The 22,120-nt window shown below is 38.7% G+C and overlaps 1 protein-coding gene across 1 annotated transcript in view; it reads right to left on the reverse strand.

Moving 5' to 3' along the window:
• Positions 1-1,089: 1,089 nt before the first annotated feature.
• The window catches only part of AGPAT5 (1-acylglycerol-3-phosphate O-acyltransferase 5), a 35,375-nt gene continuing 14,344 nt past the window's right edge, over positions 1,090-22,120 (reverse strand). Inside the window, exons 5-9 of the mRNA XM_073000606.2 lie at positions 18,910-18,999; positions 16,444-16,534; positions 10,656-10,817; positions 4,221-4,344; positions 1,090-2,962 (exon numbers count right to left, since the gene is read on the reverse strand). Coding sequence (XP_072856707.1) covers positions 2,737-2,962; positions 4,221-4,344; positions 10,656-10,817; positions 16,444-16,534; positions 18,910-18,999 — 693 coding nt within the window. The 3' untranslated portion in view covers positions 1,090-2,736. The remainder of the gene's footprint in view (positions 2,963-4,220; positions 4,345-10,655; positions 10,818-16,443; positions 16,535-18,909; positions 19,000-22,120) is intronic.

Raw genomic sequence — 22,120 nt, forward strand, 5'->3', positions numbered from 1 at the left:
TAAGCAAAAACATTGTAAAGCAAAAATAAAAACTCCACCGAAACGCATCGAAACCTGTACAATGCGTTCCAATGGGGTAAAAACTCACCGTCCAGTGAAGATCCTCCATACGGCAGCCATTTGCACTGCCTGTATAGCAAGGAATCCATCTCTAAACCAGCGGGAAGCCATTTTAAAAAAAACCTGGCGGCCATTTTGAAACCACCAATCAGCTGTTTAAAAAACATCATTTTGTGAAGAATCGGTTCCCGAAGCAGGGAACCGATCATCGCAAAGCGAAAATTCCCCCATTTAGACCATCGTTACAAAAAGATTGTCGTAAAGTAGATTCATCGTAATGCGGGGCAATCGTAAAGTGAGGCACCACTGTATCTGCAAAGCTCTCCTCTAGCACCACATTTCAAACAAAGCAATTATTTAATGTCCAGCTTTCACACCCGTACATAATGATCAGAAATACAAGAATGTGGATGTGTTCTTGGTCTTGGGACCTGCAGGATTGTGTTGTAACCTTGACAATTCTGCAGATCTAGGTTACAATGAATAACAGGACATTGTTTACCTTTCTTACAGTATCTCAAGAACACAATACTTTGATTTCAGAAAGTTCATCAGTACTCTTTTTCTTTAACTAGAGCCAGCTGTAACCAGGATGCAGAACTCAATGTTCAATGAAGTGGGTGGATATCTGAGACAAAGGTTGAAATTCTGTTAGTGAGTTGCAATTAAAGTAGGGCAAAGAAATAGAAACAATCTGGTGAGTCAATTCCTCTGCAAGTTTAATTGATTCAATGGGGCTACTTGAGTTGCAACTTACTACACTATGCAACAAGATTTCAGCCACTGTGTCCAATGGAGCATATTTCCTAGTGTTTGGGGTTTAGTACTGTAGCTTGAGAATGCTTAAAAAAACACACACCCATTTTCATTAGGGAAATAAGTCCAGTGATTCCATCTTCAGTTCTGCTGATTGACAGCCTGTTTTTCATGCTATCGATTGCAACTGAAGGTGTGACTACAACAGGATTTCAACCAGTTTTCTAACTATATTAGTTTAAGAAAAACTTGGAAGAAGATCTTCCTTACTCATTATCGTTAGTAACAAACACCTTTAATATTATATAAATCTAGATCACAACCATTTTAGTTCATGTTGTGCCTTAAAACAATTCAAGTCTCATAAAAGCCAACAGAAATTTTATATGAAAAATTCAAAAAGATAAATGTATATTTTCATCTTTTTCCACTGTGACAGGAGAATCTTGGGTTTTTTCTTAATGACTTTTTTCTTTTATATGAAATAATTAATACGAAAGATAATTTCTTCCCCTACTGCATACAGATGAATTAGCCCCCTAACATCAGTAACGCTTTCGTAATACATCTCCAACCAGTGACAAGAAGCATTTTCAAACAGGCAAAATAATAATAGAATATGTATATCTCACTATTATGCTACAGTACAAATTGCATACCTTGAGTTATGTTTTTTCAGTTCATCAGATATGCACCCTACTTGTGAGAGCTTTGGAAATGCCCCAAAGTTAGGTTTATAGTTAATTACCTAATGATCAGACTTTGAATCATCACGTTAAATTCATAATCAGAAGGCAAAGGCACATGCTTTCTGCTTGGACATGAACACATGGATATTCCTTATTATAAAATAGGCTCTTAGCTGCATAGCAGCATTGTTCACTATGGTGCACATCCTCTTGGTTCTATGTGGTGAAGGGTAATTTCAGGGATGACAAATGACATTTTCCACCCTAACCTTTGTTTGCAACTGGTTTAGTCAGAGAAATACATCCACCTATATTCATGAGTAAGATGGTATAAAGGATATGACAAGATAATCAATTTCTAGGTAGGCAAAACATCTTGTGTGAAGTAAGTCCTAAGGGAACAGGAAATTTTGGAATGTTTACTGGTGTTTATGGCACACAGACTATGAGCCAGCAGCTCCACCAGCATGTTCCAAAAGATTTCAGGAAATCTAGCACAGGTAAGGTTAGAAATGAGCTAGCTTCAATTTGGACATACTCTTATATAATCATATACGCACCAACACAGGGTGTTTTTTTAAAAAAACAGCAACTTGTAAATTTAAAAATGAATATTTCTGGACACAAAAATGAAGGCAGTTGGCAATATAACACAAACAACATTCCACACATCTTCAAAAAATTCATTTCCCCCAAACAGTATATACCCTCCTCTTTTTATTGCATTTCCAAGTTAATTTTTGTTGTTGTTGAAAACGTGAGAAACATCTGGATTAAATGAGGAAAAAACCAATAGATTAGCTTTGGTGTTCAGTTTGCAATACAGCTGTGATACAGTTGCTGCAGAGAAATAAAGAACAACAAATTCTGGTCTTGGGATAAATACCTATGCCTAAAATAATATCAGCAAATACATTCACTGGTCCACTTAGGCTGTTTATTTATAAACACATATTCTGTTCAATCAAGTGCAGTCAGATATGTGTTCATGATGGAAAAATTGTCTAGATTAAATTATCTGGTTATCTGCGCTTTCTCAAAAAACCAGGAGTATAATTAAAGATACATATTCTCCACACTGACCATAACAGATTTAGGTCGTAAGTACTAATTCATCCAAAGATCCATTAATAAGGCTTTATTTACATTTTCTTTATAAATTTAGGAAAAAAGTCTGATGCCATGTGCAAGACAGGACAGCAACGCCACTCACAGCAAGTGCAAAATCTCCTTATGCTTTAACACTTATCCACAGGCAGCCGAATAAAGTCCCGTATATCCATGTTCTCACGTAAAGTTTCCTTCCAGATTCTGTCAGTAGCATACTAACAGTCAGGCCACTTAAAAACAGTAAGGATGGCAGAGTTTTCTTGAGACTTAGCTTTGAATTAACACATTTCCCAGGGAATTTGTTTCTTCTTTTAGAATCTTTTGCATCATAGAATTCTATCAGCAGCCTAGGAGCAAAGAAAATGTTAAAAACAGGATGGGCACCCTCATTTATGACATACCAATAGTTCCCAACCTTGGGTCCCCTGATGTTCTTGGACTACAACTGTTAGACATCTTGGCAGCATAGCTAGTGGTGAAGCCTTCTGGGAGTTTTAGTCTAAGAACTTCTGGGGATGCAAGGTCAGGATCAACTGTCATAATACGTTTGGTGAGATTTTTCATATCTATTCATCACATACACTGGACAAAACTTGGTTGATTTCCAAAAACCAAGTATAAATGAAAAAGGGTCTTCACATCTCGATAAACATTACTGGAGCCTCATGGTGCAATGGTTAAACTGCAGTATTGCAGTCAAGTCTCTCTGCTCACAACCTAAATTCAATCCTGGTTGGCTCAGGTAGGTGGCTCGAGGTTGACTCAGCCTTCCTTCTTTCTGAGGTCGGTAAACTGAGTAAACTGGGGGGGGGGGAAGTAATGTATAGCTTGCATAATTAAACTGTAAACTGTCCCGAGAGTGCTTTTAATACTATGGGGAGGAGTATAAGCGGTGTATTGTTTTTACAATGTGACTAGATTACAGTCATTCTTCTTACATGCATGAACCCAAAGGCTGCAAAATGGACCTTGGGTGAAATGGACAACAGCTTGGTTTTGCCCAGGGAAACCATTCAGTGAATAAAGTCACCATGTGAATCCATCCCACCATTCTTAAACAAACATATCAAACAGGTTAACTTCATTAATCAGCTCATTGATGAAAAAGTGTTTTAGAAAAGAAGGCTGAAACTTTCTTTAGCCCACTAAGGAAACTAAACTGAGAGACGGTTAACTGCATCATAGTCCGCGTTCCTTCTAAGCTGTGCCCGTGCACAGAGCTTAATCGGGGCGATGTACAGGCATTTGGTCTGTTTACTTCCCATTTTGGATGAAGCCGCACCCCTGTGCGCGAATGGGGCGAGGCTGCCACGCAGCAGCAATGAAAATTAGAGGGAAGGTTGATCACAGCTGCTAATAAGTTTGCTAATTAATAGAGATTTGAACCTGTGTGTTCTACGTCCAAATTCAACATTCTATGCCTCCATCATTATGAAGCTCATAGCAAGCAGATGTTGTTTCCAATATAAGCAGAAGCTCTGAAACCTTAAAACATTTTATTCCTAATTTTCAGTCATCTGCTCATTAGATTTCCATTCTATCAAGTCTTGTGGAATAATCTCAAACTAGATTATTAAACTTTTCAATTATAGACCCATTACTTACTTATCCTTGATTTCAAAGCGTTCATGAAGCCATCTTCTCATAAACACCTGTTCTTCTGGAATATCCTTTAATTCAATTCGATCAACAAAGATATGGATTCTTGGACACTCCTTACAAAGGAAGTCTAAAATCCAAAACAGCATAATGAACAGCCTTGTCCCTTTGTGCATGATTCCAAAACCCCGAGCTATGAATGAATGAAACAATCTTTAAAAGAAAGAGATGTTTGGAAACAGATCTAGGATTTGAACCCTGAATAATATGAAGAAGGCATTTTTCATCCGTGTTCAGAGACATTAAGTGTTACACAGCTTTCTTTAGCTCTTTCTTATTGTGAATGCTCAGAGAGCTGCTTTGTGTGATTTAGGATGTCCTGGGTAATCTGGCTTGGTTGGAAACTCAGGAAAAAAGCTGAAATTAAAGTATTTTTCTATATAAAATATTACTTCTCGGGTGCTATGTTGGACTCACTGGCAAGAACATAAGAACAATGTTGAAGTTATGGAACACAGGCCTATTTAGTCTAACATTTTCTTCACATAAAGGTCAACGGGTTTTCCTATGAGACATGTTGCCGTGACTTCACTGGATGAGCCCCTCTTTCGGAAAGGCTGAGGCAGAACCCAACATGGGTGAGGAACGGCCAGGTCCCGTAGCCGCTGGATGCTAAGAAGTCCAGGAGGCCAAAGAGATGCCTGACCCTGGACCGGAGTCCCGAAAAGGCAGCTCTGGAGTTGAGGAGGGGAAGGCCGGATCTCTTACGAGTTGACAAGAATCTGGGAGACCAAAGGCAGGAGGCCGGCTTGCTTCACTCTTTATCCTCTTTGCTTCACTCTAATGTTCTTAGTTGAGGGTTTATTGTCCAAGTGGAGAAAAAGGCAATTTTACCCCCATATTGTTCATAGAACTGTCTCCCCCCTGGCCTCTTTCTCCTAATTGCAATTTTGTTTTCTGCAATTTGAAATATGCTTGCCTCTCAGAGGTCTGGATAGAGTATGCATTCCACCTTTAGGGCCAGGTTGTATGTCAATCTTGCCAGAAACATCCCTGACATCCAAATGAGGTCCCTCTCATGTACACTCTCCATCCTACTACATCCTGCATCTTTTTATCCCATCCAGAACAGGTCTTTTATTTTTTCACCACTTAGCATTGCTATATTCTGCCCCTTTTTTTGCCTGTATCCACTTTCCTTTACACGGATATTCCACACACACTCCTTTTTGAATGTCTCTCTGTAGCTTTGCTGCTAAATCTCATGGTTAAGTCTCTGTTTCCCCTCCCCTTAATTTCAATCAATCTTCGTTGCCCACTTTTGAATTTTTGGATGGAGAATCTTTTTAAACACTTCCTCAACTTTTCACCGGAGTAGTATTTATTTATATTTATTTCTTCAAATCCCACTAGTGCCGAGATTATACTCTGGGCAGTTACAATAAATATAATACAAAACAAAAAAAGCTAAAAGCATTAAAAGCAACATTACAAATAACTCTTAAAAACAGATGGCATAGACCAATCGTATAAAAACCAGAGCAGACAGGAGAAAAGAAAAAGATGATCAGCTAGGGTGGGTGTAGTAGACCTATATTTCTTTTATATTTCAGAATGTTTACGTTAATTCAAATGGGAAGATTGCTAGGCCAAGTTATAGCTTAATACAAGGTTTCTTATATTACATTTGTCAACTAGTATGCATGCATTTACTTTTATATTTCATATATGACTTTCTCATTGCTTTCACGATAGTGACATATCTGTTTCTGTTTCCATGCATCAATCACTATCATTACTGTTATTTTTAAGGCAATGGAATATTCATTTCTTTGACTGTTTTTATGATTTTACATGACTTTTCATCATTCTGTCTGCCATTTCAATAGATTCACATTTAGTTTTGGTGTTGATTCTGGCTTAACAGTCATTCCATTGGTGTATAACAGTCAGCGCAATGAAATAAAGAACCCCTTTAGAAATACAGTACCAAATAAATATATTTTTCTTTGAAAACATTAAAGCACAAAATACAGTGCTTTATACAGACATTTTGGACAAATTACAGCAGGTGGATGTGGTATCTCCTCGGGATATATAAATGTCATTCAATTGTGCATATAAAATCTCTCTTATTATCTTTTTTTGGGGGTTTCCTTTCCTTTCTTCTTTTGGCAGCATGCCTCCTCTCTTCAAGTCAAACCACATTAATTTTTTTTTCCACAAGAACTGGTTTACAATACAACACAGGCATTGGTAAAACATTTAAATCAAAGCCAGGACTTCAGGTAGACATGTGAATGTTATTGAACCCGGACGGTCCCAGCACTGAGTAGTATTTTGTCTGTGAAATAAACTGGTTGTTCCGAGCCAGAAGGCCTCAGAACCACTAAACTTTGAATTATAGGGCTTCATGAAATTGAATAATTTGGAAAAATAGAAAATTAATAAAAAGTGTGTTTCTCAGGAATCTACATTCCCCTAGCCCAGCAATGGCAAACCTATGGCATATGTGCCACAGCTGGCACGCGGAGCCATAAGTCACCAGATCGCTACTCCCCCCCATGCAGACAAACCTGAAAAGGCAGCTGCAGTGCTGGCGCTTCAGCAGGCGGATCCGGAGTGGGGTCTTGAGGCACCTCCATGCCAGGATTCCACCTTCCGCCGCCACTTCCGGTTTCGCCGCCGCGGCAGCACACCACCTGCTGTTTTGTTTTTTTTCCAGTTTGGGCACGCAAACCCAAAAAGGTTTGCCACCACTGCCCTAGTCAGATTTCAACCAGATATGCGATTTTGTTTTATTTATAGTTTGTTTTGGACATCTATTTATAATGCAATTCTATTTTCTACAACAATGTACATTTTAATCTAATCTATCCATATGTTTTTGTTTGTAAATATAATTTTTAAAAATACCAAACTATCATACAGGCTGGGTGCTAGCGGTCAACACCCTTGGGATTTTTTATGTTACTGTATATCTCACTCTTCAATGTGAATTTCCTAGGATATTTTATAACTCTTTGTAGTTTACAAAGGTTGTAGTCATTACATGAAAGATAGGTGAGGACATAGTGGTCAACTAATGTAGCAGTGCATCGTCGCAACTCTTCTGTCTAAGTTACTATGAAAGTGTGGGAGAAATCACCACTCTCTACTCCATTCTATGCCCCTCTCAGGCTTAACACCAAAAAATAAATAAAACCATCCAATTTTTCAGTGCAATTATGAAAATGGTCAACTGGATACAATCAAGAGTTTCAAGGAACTATTTTAATTATGCACTTCATCTTAGCGAGACCCATTCATTTTTTAAAGATACAGTGTCACTGTAACCACTTCTGCTTAGCAGTGGATAAGAACAATTTATGGCATTCCTGTTTTTGCAAAGAACAGCTGGATCCTATCACAAGAGCCACTAAAGGTTGCATAGTCCCATGACCCTTAATTTCACATCAGCTCAACTCCCCAAAGGCTTATGTAATTAAGCTTAAAAAAAATCTAAACTTCACTGCAGCAATTCATTAAGTCCAAATCACATTCAACTTTAAGAATATTGGCTCAAAATGCTTGAATCTGACGGGCTGCTTAATTCTAACCTGCCAGAAAACTATTCTTGGAACCAGGAGCTAAACAAAAGCCTTCTCTGCAAGAAGCAACCTAATTAAAAACCATACATTACCTAAAGTTTCGATTAGGAACAAGTTTCTTATTGTGACTCAGAAACCCTTCAGAATGTGTTAAGGGGACTCTGATGGGGGAAAAAAACTGGCTGATTTCAAAGAAACTATTTCTAGTTCAGCTTTCATAGTCGTAAAATCTAAGAACTGAAACCAAACATCAGCAAGCATCTGTGTTTGCTTACAGAAGCACTATAATCTCAAGAATTCTTGCTTATTGTGTGGTATCTGAATGGTCCACCACAGTTATTCTTGGAGCTGCAGATGGGGGGAAAAATTAAATCACCCAGTGTGATCCCAAGTAAAATTTAGTTCTAAAAACATACGAAGGATGGAACTAGCAAAATTACTACAGTGTAAGAAAAGAAAATTGGAGGTTAGATGTATCTCAGAATAGGTATACTTAATGGCCAAAATCCTGTTGCTTAGCATAGTAAATCACAGTTAGAAAAGCACCATTTGAATCAAAGGAACTTGCAAAGGAGTTGACTCACTAAGTGCACACTGATTCAATGGACCTCCTCCAGTGTGATTTATTAAACTAAGCAACAGGATTTTGTCCAGTGTTTAGTGCAGCAGCAGCAACAACAACAACAACAACAACAACAACACAACTTGCTTACATTTATTAGATTGGATCCATACTTCGACTTAGCCTCCTTCTATTCATACAGGGAACTGGGACCAATCAGAGATTGGTCAAAGATGGGTAAAAATGGGCACAGCAGTTTTGATCCATTGTCCCTTCTCTATCCTGAATTATCATTGGATGTGGGGCTGCAGAACAGCCTATTTAAATCACTGCTTTTCTTCTTCTAATACTAGGGGAGGACAAATCTGGACTGAACCCTTCTAAAAGGGGGCTAAAAGGGTAACTTTATCTCTTGTAATGCTAGAGTTAAAGGTAAGTGTTGTCATCATGTGCTGAAACTGTACATACAACTACAGTGTACATAAACAAAGACATTAATGTAAGAATAAGAACGACTATGCAATCCTATGTACGTTTACTCAGAACTACATGTCAGTGTGTTTAATGGGGATGAGCAAGTGCATTTGGGGCAGCAGCCCAATGTATTATGGAAGTATCTGCCTTAACCAGGAGTGAATAAAATTTTTTTGGCATTGCTAGCCAGGCATGATAATGGTATCACCACTGCGATTTGGAAGAGGACATAACTCTAAAGAAACACAAAGCTGTGCTCATGCGCCAAAATGCACCATGAGGCCAGTTGTATTTCCCTACAGCCTTCCCCTAACCCCCAAATCAGATGGAAGGCAGGGGCTTGCCTGTATGGCTTTCTGAGGTGTCTGAAGTGACAGTAAGGATCATCTCCTGCTCTGTTCCATAGTTTTATGCTTTTGCCTGCTGCATGTATGCATGTCTACGGGCATGTATGCCTGTTCATGCATGCACATATGACTGTATTCCCCATCTGAATGGAACTGCAAGAGCATCTGAGAGGAACAGCTGGATTAAATTTTGAAGTCTAATGACAGTTAAAAGGAGTTTATTCTTAGATGCTGGAAAGATGAAGAGGGAAGCATGCAAAGTATGCAGACGGCAAAGTGCCATTTCCGGGTATAAGACAAAGAATTATTGTTTTAAAGTCATAGGTTAGGATTTGTACAGAAAAAAAACTATAAACACACTATAGCAACAGCTTATCATAGTCTGAACACCCAGGAATAATTGGAACACCTAGTATGATCTCCCTTTCCCCCTAATACCCAAAACTGTGCAATGCCTAATTTTCATGTGTGAACATCTGGGGGCCAACTGAGTGAGTCTGGACAGCCATCAGTCATCTCCAGAAGATTTCTGAAGCCTTACCTTTTCTGCACTAGCTCTCTCTTTGCAATTGATCTAGTGCCACTGGGTTAAAAATCACACAGGGATGTCGAAGTGGTGATCACTGTAGGTTGATTAGCCTTAGAGAACACTCTGGACAGAATCCTGCTGGTATCTTCGTAAGGTATTCCAAAACTGTCTTGACTGGTCACATGACTGACTGCACAAATATGTGCCCCAGCACCTCATCAATTAGCTGCAGGTTATGCAAATACCAAGAGGATTCTATCTCCTGTTTCTATTTAGCAAAATATTCACTTTCCCAGTACAGATTTTCCCATCTTTTTGGGATTACATTATTATTTAAGCAACCTCAGACAGAAATAAGACAGTAATTGACCAAGGCTGCAGTGGTATCAGCATTTCCAGCCCAACAAGAAATCTAGTAAAATCCTTGGCCAATTTTATGGTAATTACCACAAATTGCACACCACAAACCTTAAATAAGGAGAGGATGGAAAGCCATCTGGAATAATCAGCTGACTCTTCCGTACATGAGGATGAATGCAGATGGCTTATGCAAGTCATAACCTAACAGGCTGCTGAGCTCTGAAGTGATTAGTGGAATACCTACTGGACGAAATTGGTCTTTGGAATGAAACAAAGGGATGCTTCTAATCTGATGCAATTTAGGAACAAAGGAATGATTTTATATGGCTCGTTCTGCCAATGTGTCTAGGGCATGAGAGCCATCAGGGATCCAATAAACCTCCTGTTTTCCTCTTGGGCCGGGACTGTGAAAACAGAGGGATTATAACACACCTGGCAATTTGATTTGGCAGGAGACAAGCTGGCAGAGCAAATCTGCTCGGGGAGAAAAATCAGGTTGTTCACATCCACCCTATGAACAGATTTCTGTAAGCTTTTAACTGGATAGGGAGGTTCTTTTTATTATTCAGCAGCACTTACCTGTCATGGATGGTGAGACTTTCCTTTGTCCTTTTTGATCCACAGTGCCTTCATATGCTACTGTAACATCATAAATGGCATCCAAATAGTCCTTCATTGAATCAACAGCAACATGAGTAGCCTTCACTCGTGGTGTAAGAACATGTTTCAACACTGCCAGTCCTGCGTGAGAGGAAAAATATGAAGTGTTGTATGGAATAAAAGACTATTCTCACAGAAATATCCAGAATATATTTTTAAACTTTAGCATTTATTTTGATTCTTTGTTAGTCTGATTTTCAATCAGTGTCTTACAACCTTTCCATCTGAAGGGACTGTTTGCACAGGTATGTCACAAAATCCATCAGCAATGCAAAATATTCTGGTGCGTACTCTACAGTACAGTCTAAGTTCTCATAGGGTGCAGCCAGACCTCCTAGGGTTCAGCATCACTGGAGGGCATCATGGCCAAAATCCTGTCGCTCACTGTAGTAAATCACACGAGAGTAGAATCACTGAATCAATGGGCAATCCAACTCCTCTATAACTTCCATTAATTCAAAAGGGCCTTACTCTGTGACTTATTATGCTAAAGTAAGTTCTAGCTAGAATCACTCCATCTGATTCAATGGAACTTACCGAGGACTCCTCAAACACCAACTGAGTCGATGGGCCTACTCTGGTGCAATTTACTACGCTAAGCAACAGGATTCTGGCCATTGTTTTCATACACACCCAACAATTTCCTGGCAATTAAAGGAGGAAGACAGTTGTAACTTGAACTGAATTGAATTTATTATGGTCAAAAACTAGCACCAAACAAATTGTACAGTACACAACAAAACAGAACATGCAGCACACTCAGTTGTGGCAACTGCCTACCCGGCAGTTAAGATCTAGCCAGGGGGCCCTTTTGAAAGAGCCATCCCTCAAGGAGGTAAGAGGGATGGCTTGCAGACAAAGGGCCTTTTCGGCAGCTGCCCCCAGACTATGGAATGCCCTCCCGACTGAGATTCGTCTGGCGCCGACACTGATGACATTTCGGCGCCAGGTCAAAACCTTCCTGTTCCAGAAGGCTTTTAACTGAAATAATATTAACTGTGGGTCTGATGGCAATTTTATATATTTTTTAATTGTATTTTAAATGTACATATCTTTATTGTATTTTAAATGCTGTAAGCCGCCCAGAGACCTTTGGGTAGTGTGGGCGGCATATAAATTAAATAAATAAATAAATAAATAAATAAATAAATAAACCAAGCCATCTTTCAGGGAAACCAGTTTACCTTTGCTGATTGTTGGGAAAACTTGCTAAGCTTCCGAACATCCCAACAGTGCTCTGGGTCCTCCGATGTTCTTGGACTAAAACTCCCAGAAACCTTCACCACTAGCTGTGTTGGCTAGGTTTACCGGGAGTTGTAGTTTAAGGACATTTGGGGACCTAAGGTGGGGAACCACTGCAATAGTGAAAAACACTGCATTAACATTAAGAGAGATGTGCTAGGGAAATTGAGCTGCGAATCTAAAGCAGTGACAGAGTCATCCCCCTTCCTCCAAAGGATGAAGGATTATCAAAGACTGTCAGCAAGCAACCAATGGCACACCCTTACAAAACTATGAATTTACTATTAATCTCTTGTAGGAACTAGGAAGGTATCACAATCTTCTGCGCTTTCTCAACACTGTAATGGAGTTCCATTAATCTTTTAACACATCCTGGATTATGTAAACTTCCAGGCTAAGGGGAATACCCAGTAAACAGTATCCTGCAACTCGGGACTCTCCAGGTCAAGGCTGGCTGCTTATAACTACTTCCTTGCACCTTTCTAGGAAGCTGCTTTGGATACTATGGCTGCTTAGCCACTTACCTGAACTGATCTTCCCCACCTGATCCAACTGCCTACCTATAAACAAATCTAATTGAAAGGGCTTACCTGTGGGTCTCCCTGACTCTACTGGAACTTACATGGCCTTCCAAGATTTTCCTCATAACAGATTTAACTTTTGGCTTCAGATTAAACTACACTACTATGCAGGGTATATAAACAACTCTAAATTCCTATATTGAACGTACAAAGTGATTTCAATAAATCCTTTTCAGAAAGGACCTTGAAACTGCTCTGATGACATTACAAGAAGCCAGTGTTCTTTCATTAAGGAGGAACTGTCTTTAATTTTGAAAATATCAGCCGAAATTCCAGTATCCTGCTGTTAAAAGAATTTCATCTCCCAAGAGTAATATATTTTTTAAAACAAAGGTTATTCGTTCTTGCCCTTATTTTGTACAAAGAAAAGAATCCAACAATAAGGATTTGTGTTACTTAAAAAAAATTACAGCTAATCATTCAAATGATTTTACTAGCTTATATGGAACTACAATAACAAATGTAGAATAAAGAAGGAAAATGTTCTTCATTAACAGTAAAGCAGCTAGATGTTCCATTTTTACACAAACAGGAATTAACTACTCACGTTAATCAGTCTTCCTATGAACCATTTTTCAAAAATGTTTACTGCTTCTACAAAAGTGTTCTTTCATCACATATTATAGCTACGGAAAGTGCTGATATTAAGTCAACCGTACCCATTCGGACAGTGTTTACTTATTCGATACAAGACTGACTGCGCAAATATTTTGAAGCATAACACAGCCTTAGAGCATGGGATTTTCGTTTTCAAATCAAAGTGCAACTGTGTTGTGTTTTTAAGATGTTGTTCTAATCTGTGCGTCCTGAATGGTGTTATGACAGCAGTTGTTTTTACTGCTAAGCACTGGGTTCAACATACCTAATAGTGCTTCAGGCTTCTATAAAATACTGCACAAAATAACTCAAACCTACTCATTTGCTAAGAAGATGAATGATTTACTTGACCAAGAAAACATATATCTCACTTTTTAAAAGGGAGAGATTTCCAAGTCTGTATTTTTTTGAATCCTTTGTGTCTCTCCAGATGTATGGTTCAAGAAAGGGAGTACTGTTCTGACCAGGAGATCACCTTCTAACATCTCCAAACATTCAGCAAGACCATCCCCAGACACAAAGCAAAAAACAGTAATTTCACAGCTTAAACGTGAGCTTCTGAATGTTTGTATTATTTTAGAACTGTATTTTAAAACGTTTTACAACCAGACACAGAATACCTTTGCCAGCATGGATGCCTTTTTGGGTTCTGTCTGAAAGGGTCCAAAATTCATATTGCCCCAGATCTGGTGCTGATCTCCCCTTTGATGTCAAGAGCCCAGTCTCACAAATCCTAAGAGAATCTTTACTGAAAGCACTCTAGGCTGGGACAAACACTAACGCTCGATGCTTTTGTAATGCAGAAATACTTTGAAATATGCCCTGCAAAATGGTATGCTAATTTCCCAGAGATACATGGCAAAATGTCCCTTTCTAGAGAACTGTCATTCCATTGCTTTATTTAAAGCAACTCTGTTCTTTTTAATTCTTCGAAGAAAACCTGTCCTTTGTTTCTGTGACCTTCCCAAACATCTCTCTTTCCGAGCCATGAAGATGCAAGAATGTATCTATTTTGCAATGCTCTTGCTGGTAATCCTGCTGCATGCATGAACAGTCTCAAAACAAAGTGAATGTTTTTGAAAGGTATTTTTTAGGATCAATATTTCATCCCATGCAATCTGGATTTCTTCCATATTAAAAAAAAGCAGGTGGAGCCAACCATTCTTTTTCAAGATAAACAAGATTGGTATTTTAAATTTATTTGATCTGTTTTAAATCTGGCGACCTTTAAAGTTGCTTGTTTCTGCACATGGGAGAACACTTCTATTTGAAAAAAATTAATCACTCAAACCTGTTTTGCCACAAACTACTCCAAATTTGGCATAGTGCAAAAGCAGACTGTCTCCTATATCTGTATCAAATCTGGTGTTGATGCGGTTTCAAAGCTATAATTTTTTGTTTGACCATTTTTAGAATTGCCTTGTACGATGTTTATTAGCTCTGCTGCACAATAACATCACTCCACTCTCATGCAGTGATAAAGTTAGATTTGCAAACCATGCAGATACATTGGCTCTGTTATTTAAGACTAGGATTCCAAAAGGCTCACTTCAAAGTTCTAAAAAGTATCTTAAATTATAAATGCTACAGATCCGGCTTCACATGTAATTGAAATATTTGGTGTCACATTCCTTCATGTTTATTCTATAGAAGAATGTGAAACAGCCAGTTTCAAAAAAGAACAAAAGAACACGCTGAAAGTTTGCATTTATGTAGCCAGTCGTACTCCACCATAATGAGTTTAATAACTACTGACTAAGACTTCATAGTTGTCTTAAAAAAGGTGAGAGAAACAAAAAGGTGTGATTATAAGAAAGCAGAATTTGAACCAAACTGAGTAACAGGCAGGTAAAAGTCATTTTCTTTTTGAACTGTAAAAATACTCTACAGACTACTTTCATTGAAACCAATCTACAGCTTCATGATGCTTAGTAAGACTGCTGGATATTTGACAAATGTGTATCATTTTTACAATGGTATTATTCCTAACTTTTTTCTCTGTTACTTATTACTAAACTATGTTATTGCACCGTGTTTCCTCACAAAGAGAAAAGAAGATGGCTTATATAAGAACAGATGATACAGTAGGCAAAAGAAATACAACACAGAATTAAGTGAAAATCAAACAACATCAAATGAAATGCATAAATCAAGAATGCAAACAGTAAAACAAGAAGACCGAGACACCAATCACTTAAGAGTCTTCTGGAATAGCCATATCTTTGTCAGACAATTAAAAGAACAAAGTTTTAGCACCCAATAAACATTTTGTGGGTGGGTGTTCTATGCCACTAATAACTACCTGCCATATCTCACGCAGCAGCTAAATGTAGTACAAGAGTTAAGTTGTCGAATGGAGCATGAAGGAAGAAAGCTGTGGAGGGATAACGGTTCTTAAACTACTCGAATATCAGTTCGTGGCTCTAAAGTGCAAAACGATTACCTTCAGCTAAGCCTTGGAATTAAATAGCAGTCAATGCAGCTTAAGCAAAAAAAGACTGGCAGCAACGTTTTGCACAAATTATAGTCCAGAATCCTGTTAATTATACCCAAAGGTGTAACCCATCACTGAATATTTCAGTGGGAAATTGCCACCAGTCAAGAAGCTGCTCTTTCTTGTCACACAGCCATTGTGTGACTTGGCATGCCACCAGAAAAAAAGGTTTATGGGTGGCAATTTACCACTGAAATTTACACTGACGTAAATATGTAATAGAAGCTGTTGCTTTCAAATGCTTTTCTGCATTAAGACTGAGGGAAAGGTTTATATGAGCAACTAGGTTCTGTACAATACGTATGATTTTATGTGGCTGATTATTTTATCACATGATTTCCAAGACAGGCAAGTAGGCTGACTACCCCCAGGAAAGATTAGGTGGTAATTGACAAAAAGCTTCTCCAAGCTATGCAAAAACTGGATGGGGAAGCATATAAGCCCTTTGGTTTATAGCACCTCTTTCCAATTTGTGGACATCTCATTGAATCACAGGTATACAGTCAATAATGAACACCATTTGAAATAACACTGAAGTGAGTGTATCTCATCTTTACTGCCAGGTTCTGAACTTGCTCCATATCAAACAAGTCTATAGCTTTTTTAAGCTAAAGCCACATTCTTTCCTTTGAAACCACACTGTGTGACTGAATTTCTTCAGGATAAATGCACTCTTTTTAATGTCACAAACCAGTCTGTAGCCATAAATCAAGTCTGTCAAACTCGACCCTCTTCTTTATCTTATTTTCCCTTACTTCCCCCAAAAGAAATTTTTGGATAACATTTGTCTTACCTTCCTTCTCAGCATATGATTGACTATCTGCAATGACTTTTGGTAGCTCTGGATTGTAACGTGTTCCCTCTGGAAAAATCACAAGATACATCTGTGGGATTAAAAAAATACATATATGCACATTTTTTAAAATGTAACTGCTACAACATGCTTCAACAAATGTTATAATTGCCTACTGATTACCATAAAAACCACACTGCATGTGTGTGTTAAGTATGGAGGAAAGCAAAATTACTAAGAGGTGTCATTACTCCACAGTGAAGAGGAGCAATGGTGGCATTCACAGAATCCCACTTTTTTCTCCAGGGAAAAGTAACTAGGAAAGAAGCTTCATTAAAGTGAAAATAATTAAAGAAGTTAAGGTATAAAAAAAGTAAACAAGTGTTGTGAAGTATCATTTTTTAAAAAACATCCTGTTGAGATTGTTGTGGGTTTTTCGGGCTCTTTGGCCGTGTCCTGAAGGTTGTTCTTCCTAACGTTTCGCCAGTCTCTATGGCCGGCATCTTCAAAGAACTTCCAATGAAGTTCTCTCATCCTGTTGAGAACTTCCAAGACAGTTTCAACTTGAGTTTACTCCAATTTACACTGAACTCTGTGGGACTGACTTTTATACAGACATGCTTACCTCTAGATAGGTGTGTACAGGATGCTAACCACTGAAAGGTAAATCATTAAAAAAACCTGTTTCAGATGACTTAGCTGAAACCATTAACAAATCCTACAATGGAGTGTTATTTGTGGTACCCCGATTTGCAAGGAAAGAGAAGGTGCAGTCCTATGTACATCTTTCAGCTGAACAGGAATGGAAGAGAGCCAAAAAACAGGCCATGAAGTACAACTCTATGCATCTCTACGGTGTAAAGAAAGCAAAGCAATTTAGCATTGGTGGGAAAGCATGGAGCGGCAAAGTTTCAAATAAATAGGTTGCAAGACTGAGCCTCCACAGAATATACAAGAGATTACTACAATCAATAGCCTCCTTTTTTCTCACAGCTCAGCCTGATAACACATGAGATTAGTTTGTGCCTGTATCGGTTCTCTCACAAAGGTTATTTGTGAAAGAGTACAGAGTTCATTAGCAATTGCTCCCATAAAGGAACATTCAGGGTTTTTTAAACCATCAGTTCCTCATAAACCATGAATTATTTAGACAGTATCTCAAAACTAGAAACAAAGAGCAACACATAAGACCCCTTCATTATTGTTATTGCTAGCAAAAAAAAATACAATTGACACTTCTTTAACCATGCAACAAGCATTATCTTCATGAAACTCTAAGGTATCTTTGTGTGACAAGGAACACTGTTGTTTAGTGCTGTGACTTGAATCAGCCTGGTGTTCCCACGTTTAAACAAACCAACAAACCTAGCATTGCTCACTATCAAAACGGGTTTAGGAAAAATGTTTTTGTTGCAGAGTTACCAATCTTAAAGTGAAATATACAATAAATTGAATTGTTTGTGAATTGTTGCCAGAATCCAAAAGGCTACCAAGTATACCAAGCTCTCCGGCAGGTATATATGTGAGTGATGTTATGAAGGTGCTTCAGGCTCATGATTTCTATGAGAAGGGGGTTTGTATGAAGACCCAGCACAGGAAGCCCCAGTGTACTAATCAGATACTAATCAGCCCAATGGTAAATATTAATTAATTTCAGTGATGTTAATTAATATTTTATTTATGTCAAAAGCCATATAAAGACAAAAGCTTAAAAATAAATGGACTTCTTAACAACAGAAGGCTACCATATAGCGTCAATTTAAGTGCAAAGGGACAAAGATAATCACCAACAACAGAGTAATACAGGAATTCAATTTTTATTGGAGGCACCTAAATTTTATTATTGTAGTTGTAGAAGGGGAGCTGTGTTAGTCTGTGCAAGCATTATAGGTAACAACAAAGCAAACATAAAAAAGACAAAACTGTGGTGGCACCTTAAAGACTAACTTTTATATTTTTTAATGTGAGCTTTTGTGGACAAGTCCACTTTGTCACACATCAGAGCAAAACCAAAATTCCATTATGTTTCCATCAGCAGTTGGAACTATAATTTACAGCTAATATGTTAGTCACCTAAAAGGAAGCTCCTCATTTTAAATAGAAGATCAATACACAAAGGCCAAAATCCTCTTGCTTAGCACAGTAAATTGCACTAGAGTAGGTGTCACCAAAGCTACCAACAAGAATTTGACCCAACTTCAGGAGGCAGTGGAAGACAGGAGGGCCTGGCGTGCTCTGGTCCATGGGGTCACGAAGAGTTGGACATGACTTAACGACTAAAAAACAACAAGGTCCACCGAATCAATGAGGATTTGGCGAATGAACTCCTATGCAAGTTCCACTGATTCAAACTGACTTATTCTAGCTGCAACTTGCAACTTTTCCATATGTTCCACTGGTTCAAATGGACCTTCTGTAACTATGCTAGTATGTACACAAGCATATAGGAAATGCATATGTCCTTACCGGTGTCCTAGCTTTTGTCTGGGCTTGCAACTTGTTCCTCATTGCTTTCTCATTAAATTTGGCACTTCGTTTCACATAGACTCCTCCATGCTGGCACATAAAGAAAGGAAATCTTTATAACACTTAATGAGTCATGAAACAACATGTACTACATTTCAACAGTCTACAAGCAAGGAATTAAACACACCTAAGGATTTTGAAAAGAATATCAAGACCTCTTGGAAGAGTCTTCAATATACTTATAGGTTTCGACCACAGAGATCTTGTATGGGTAGAAAAGCACTTTAGTTGATGGAAGGAAGTAAAATTTCTCTGTTCTGCTGCGGCATCCCTATTTCCCATGATTCCAAAGGGACCACTGACCCTTTGGGAAGGTGGATGGGGCTGTAGTAGAAGCCAGGCATGAGAAAAGCTTCCATGCACAAGTGAAGTTGTTCTCTGGATTCAACCCTATGCATTTCAGCATGAACAACAACCCTATTACAACTCAAACTGAAATGGAGCAACAAAAATCTAGCATGAATCTTACACTCAGTTTCCCACACACTCAGTACCAAAGCAACAAGGAAGGAGAAAGGAGTTGGGAGCTGACAGGAACTGGAAGGTGTGAAAAGAGGCTGCATGTAGAACCTACTGTATGCTTTGTGAACAGAAGGTCCCAGCCTTAATCCCTTGAAGCTTCAGGAAAAAAAGGCAGCAGATTATAGAAAAAAAATCTGTCGGAGAACCTGGACAGCTAGTGACAGTCAAAGCAGATAGTACTAGATGAGATGGATGCAAGGTCTGACCTGGTATAAGGCAGAATCGTGTACTATATAATGTTCTTAGAAGTGCTGAGTTGGAAGAGACCCTATGGATCAACGAGTCCAGCCCCTGTCAAGGAGGCACAGTGGGGGGAATTGAACTCCCAACCTCTGGCTCTGTGGCCAGAGACCTAAACCACTGAGGTATCCAACAGTTAGACCTGTGTTGCAAAAAGTTACATTCTTTAATCAAAGGACAGATGAGTCTATATGAGAATTAGTGAAACAGTGAATGAAAGGCTTTCTAAGCATGGGGATTTCATTCATTAATATCTGGCTTTCTACATGTGCTTCCCCCCCCTCCTGCACCCAATCTCCTCTGCTTCAAAGTGTTGGTGGTAGCAGCAGAGGAGGGAAAGGAGAAGTCCCACCGCTCAAGTTTAAAAAAAAAAACGAAAAAAGAAAAAGTTCACTGGCATCAGATGGTACCCACTAAAGATAAAACAATAAAGGCTAAAAAGCTTTAAAAATTGTAACAACAATTTCAGTGCTATTTGGAACCAATGTTATCACAACACCAGCTGTGATCAACTAACTCTTGAACCATTTGAAAACCTTCTGGGCCTTTCATCAATACCAAATGCTTTCCTTTAAAGCTTGTTCTTACCAACGCATCTATCCACAGAAAGTCTGCAAAAGATGTCCTATTGTATTAAGTTAACAAAAATGTTACAAGCATGGCGCAAAGCACTTGGCTTCATAGGCTTCACTCAGCTGCTGCCCCATCGCCACCCCTTGGCCCAGGGCCTTCCATATGTTCACACTGTCATTTTCTGTCACTTTGTTGATTAAAGGCCAAATGTGTCAACATGATTTACATGCCCGCTTTCTACCAGGAAGCTTGTTCCAGTATGCAAGCATAGTCAAAGTGTCATGGCCGGTCCCCATAAAACTCTACAATAAACGAAAGAAAAAGCCCACAGAATTTTCAACATCCCCCCAAAGGTAAAGATGTCAATTTCTGCTATTTTACTTGGCTTCTGTAATTCTACCTGCTGAAAAGTTAGATCATTTCAGCTCGCAAAATGAAAAAGCTTAAACAGAGTTGTTGTTATTTCTATTATATTGCACTTCATTCCAGTATAAAAATCTGTACTCTCCATTTACTCATTATATTTGGAAGATTTAAGAGACTGAAATAGCAATATAGCCATCAACTAACAGGATTTTCACACAAAAACATGTGTTCAGCATGAAAGCATAAGAACAATGAATGCAGTGATTTAGTAGGATTTAGAAAGTGTGTGAGCAATCATGAAGACACCCAAGTCAAGTGCAAAAGGTAGCTATATTATGCCTTTTCTCAAAATCTGTTCCTCCAACCTATGAAAGAAATTGGACCCCCAAAACTTGAAGTCATTTTTAAGTTTAGAATTTCTACAAAGTCCGTCCAAATGTTTCCCATTTTAAATCCTAGAGACTGAGACAATGAGAAAGTGACTACCTAAAGTCACTGAGTGATTTCCTAGTTCATGCTCTTGTGGTTGAAATCCTGTTGCACACTCTGCCTGCAAAATGAGAATGATATCACTAGCAGCAATTAACTACCATTGATTAAAATTTTCCTTTTGTGATTTCAGGATTTGCATAGCTCATACAATGTGGTGAAGTCATTTGTACCTGAAATGGCAAAAGCCTTTAATCAGTGCCAATTTGCCACTGTTGCAGATGTCATTCTCACTGCACAGCTGGACCCCATCCAACAGGATTCCAGCTTGTGATTCCATGAAACCTAACCCTAGCAGTTAAAACAAAAGCTAGCACACTTTTGGCTCTCCAGCTGTTCTGGACTAAAAAATGTCAGGGTAGAATTCTGTTTATTCTGTTCACGCCTACATACTTCATTATGCAGACTCTATGACCATTTTTGGGCTTGCACAATGAAGTATTTGCTACCTTGCTACAAACGCATAGAACCTCTTCATTTCAACAAGATGATCTCAACCTTGCACAGTGGCAAGCTAGAAATTGCACAAGGGGCCTGCCGGCTGAGCGCTATGCTCCACTGAGAATCAACAAGATACATCTCTCAGGAAACCTTGTCAGCAGGGCGAATTTCAAAGCACTGTACAAGGTATACTCTAAAACATCTAGAGGAAATCGGCTCCCCATCCGAGCTTTAAACTCTGTGTAAGACCCAGATTAAACAAAGAATAGTGGACACAGTTGAACACAGAACAACTGCACCGCCCCTTCTCACAGATCCTTATGACTTGTATGTAGATTCTCTTTACCTCTCCTGATGGTTGGAAGAGACATCAGAAAAATTCTTACACGTTCATAACGCTAACCATTGACTTCCTTAGGAATCTGAAGTCCTAGGGGAAGTTACAACTGCAGAGTCTTAGATTTCTAACTTATTTCTTCACTAACTCCAGTGCACTGGATGGAGAACACACATAGGATCA

Source organism: Pogona vitticeps, chromosome 1 (assembly GCF_051106095.1).
Source record: "Pogona vitticeps strain Pit_001003342236 chromosome 1, PviZW2.1, whole genome shotgun sequence".
NCBI lineage: Eukaryota > Metazoa > Chordata > Lepidosauria > Squamata > Agamidae > Pogona > Pogona vitticeps.